We start from the raw sequence: 372 nt of genomic DNA on the forward strand, positions 1-372 counted from the left end.
TCTGGGCGCCCCAAACGCGTGGTTTTCGAGCAGAATTAGAGAAGAAAGGCAAAGGGGGACTTACCCAACTCCTCCGGGTTATAAGGCGCGGGAGAGGATTCCACAAAGTCATTGTCTGGAGGGAGAAGAAAAACAAAACAAAACAAAAATGGAATTGCAACCATTCAGCGCCAATCGATTAAGCATCAGTTAGCGCGCAGGTCTTCGAGAAAAGCGCGGTTTCTCTCCCAGGGATCAGAATTCGTGAACCCGGGGCCACGCGGGGCTCGGGACGCCGGATCCCCGGGGGAGAAGAAATGGCCCAAGAAAGTCCGGGAGCAATTCGGTCGGGACCGAGCGCCCCCAGCCGCGGGCAGGTGCGCGCCAACTTTC

The 372-nt window shown here is 56.7% G+C and overlaps 1 protein-coding gene across 1 annotated transcript in view; it reads right to left on the bottom strand.

The window, feature by feature from the left end:
• Positions 1–372, bottom strand: part of AMOTL1 (angiomotin like 1) — a 164,776-nt gene that overhangs the window by 128,310 nt on the left and 36,094 nt on the right. The window contains exon 4 of the mRNA XM_006766867.2: positions 65–115. Coding sequence (XP_006766930.2) covers positions 65–115 — 51 coding nt within the window. The remainder of the gene's footprint in view (positions 1–64; positions 116–372) is intronic.

Source organism: Myotis davidii, unplaced genomic scaffold, assembly GCF_000327345.1.
Source record: "Myotis davidii unplaced genomic scaffold, ASM32734v1 scaffold641, whole genome shotgun sequence".
Taxonomy (NCBI): Eukaryota; Metazoa; Chordata; class Mammalia; order Chiroptera; family Vespertilionidae; genus Myotis; species Myotis davidii.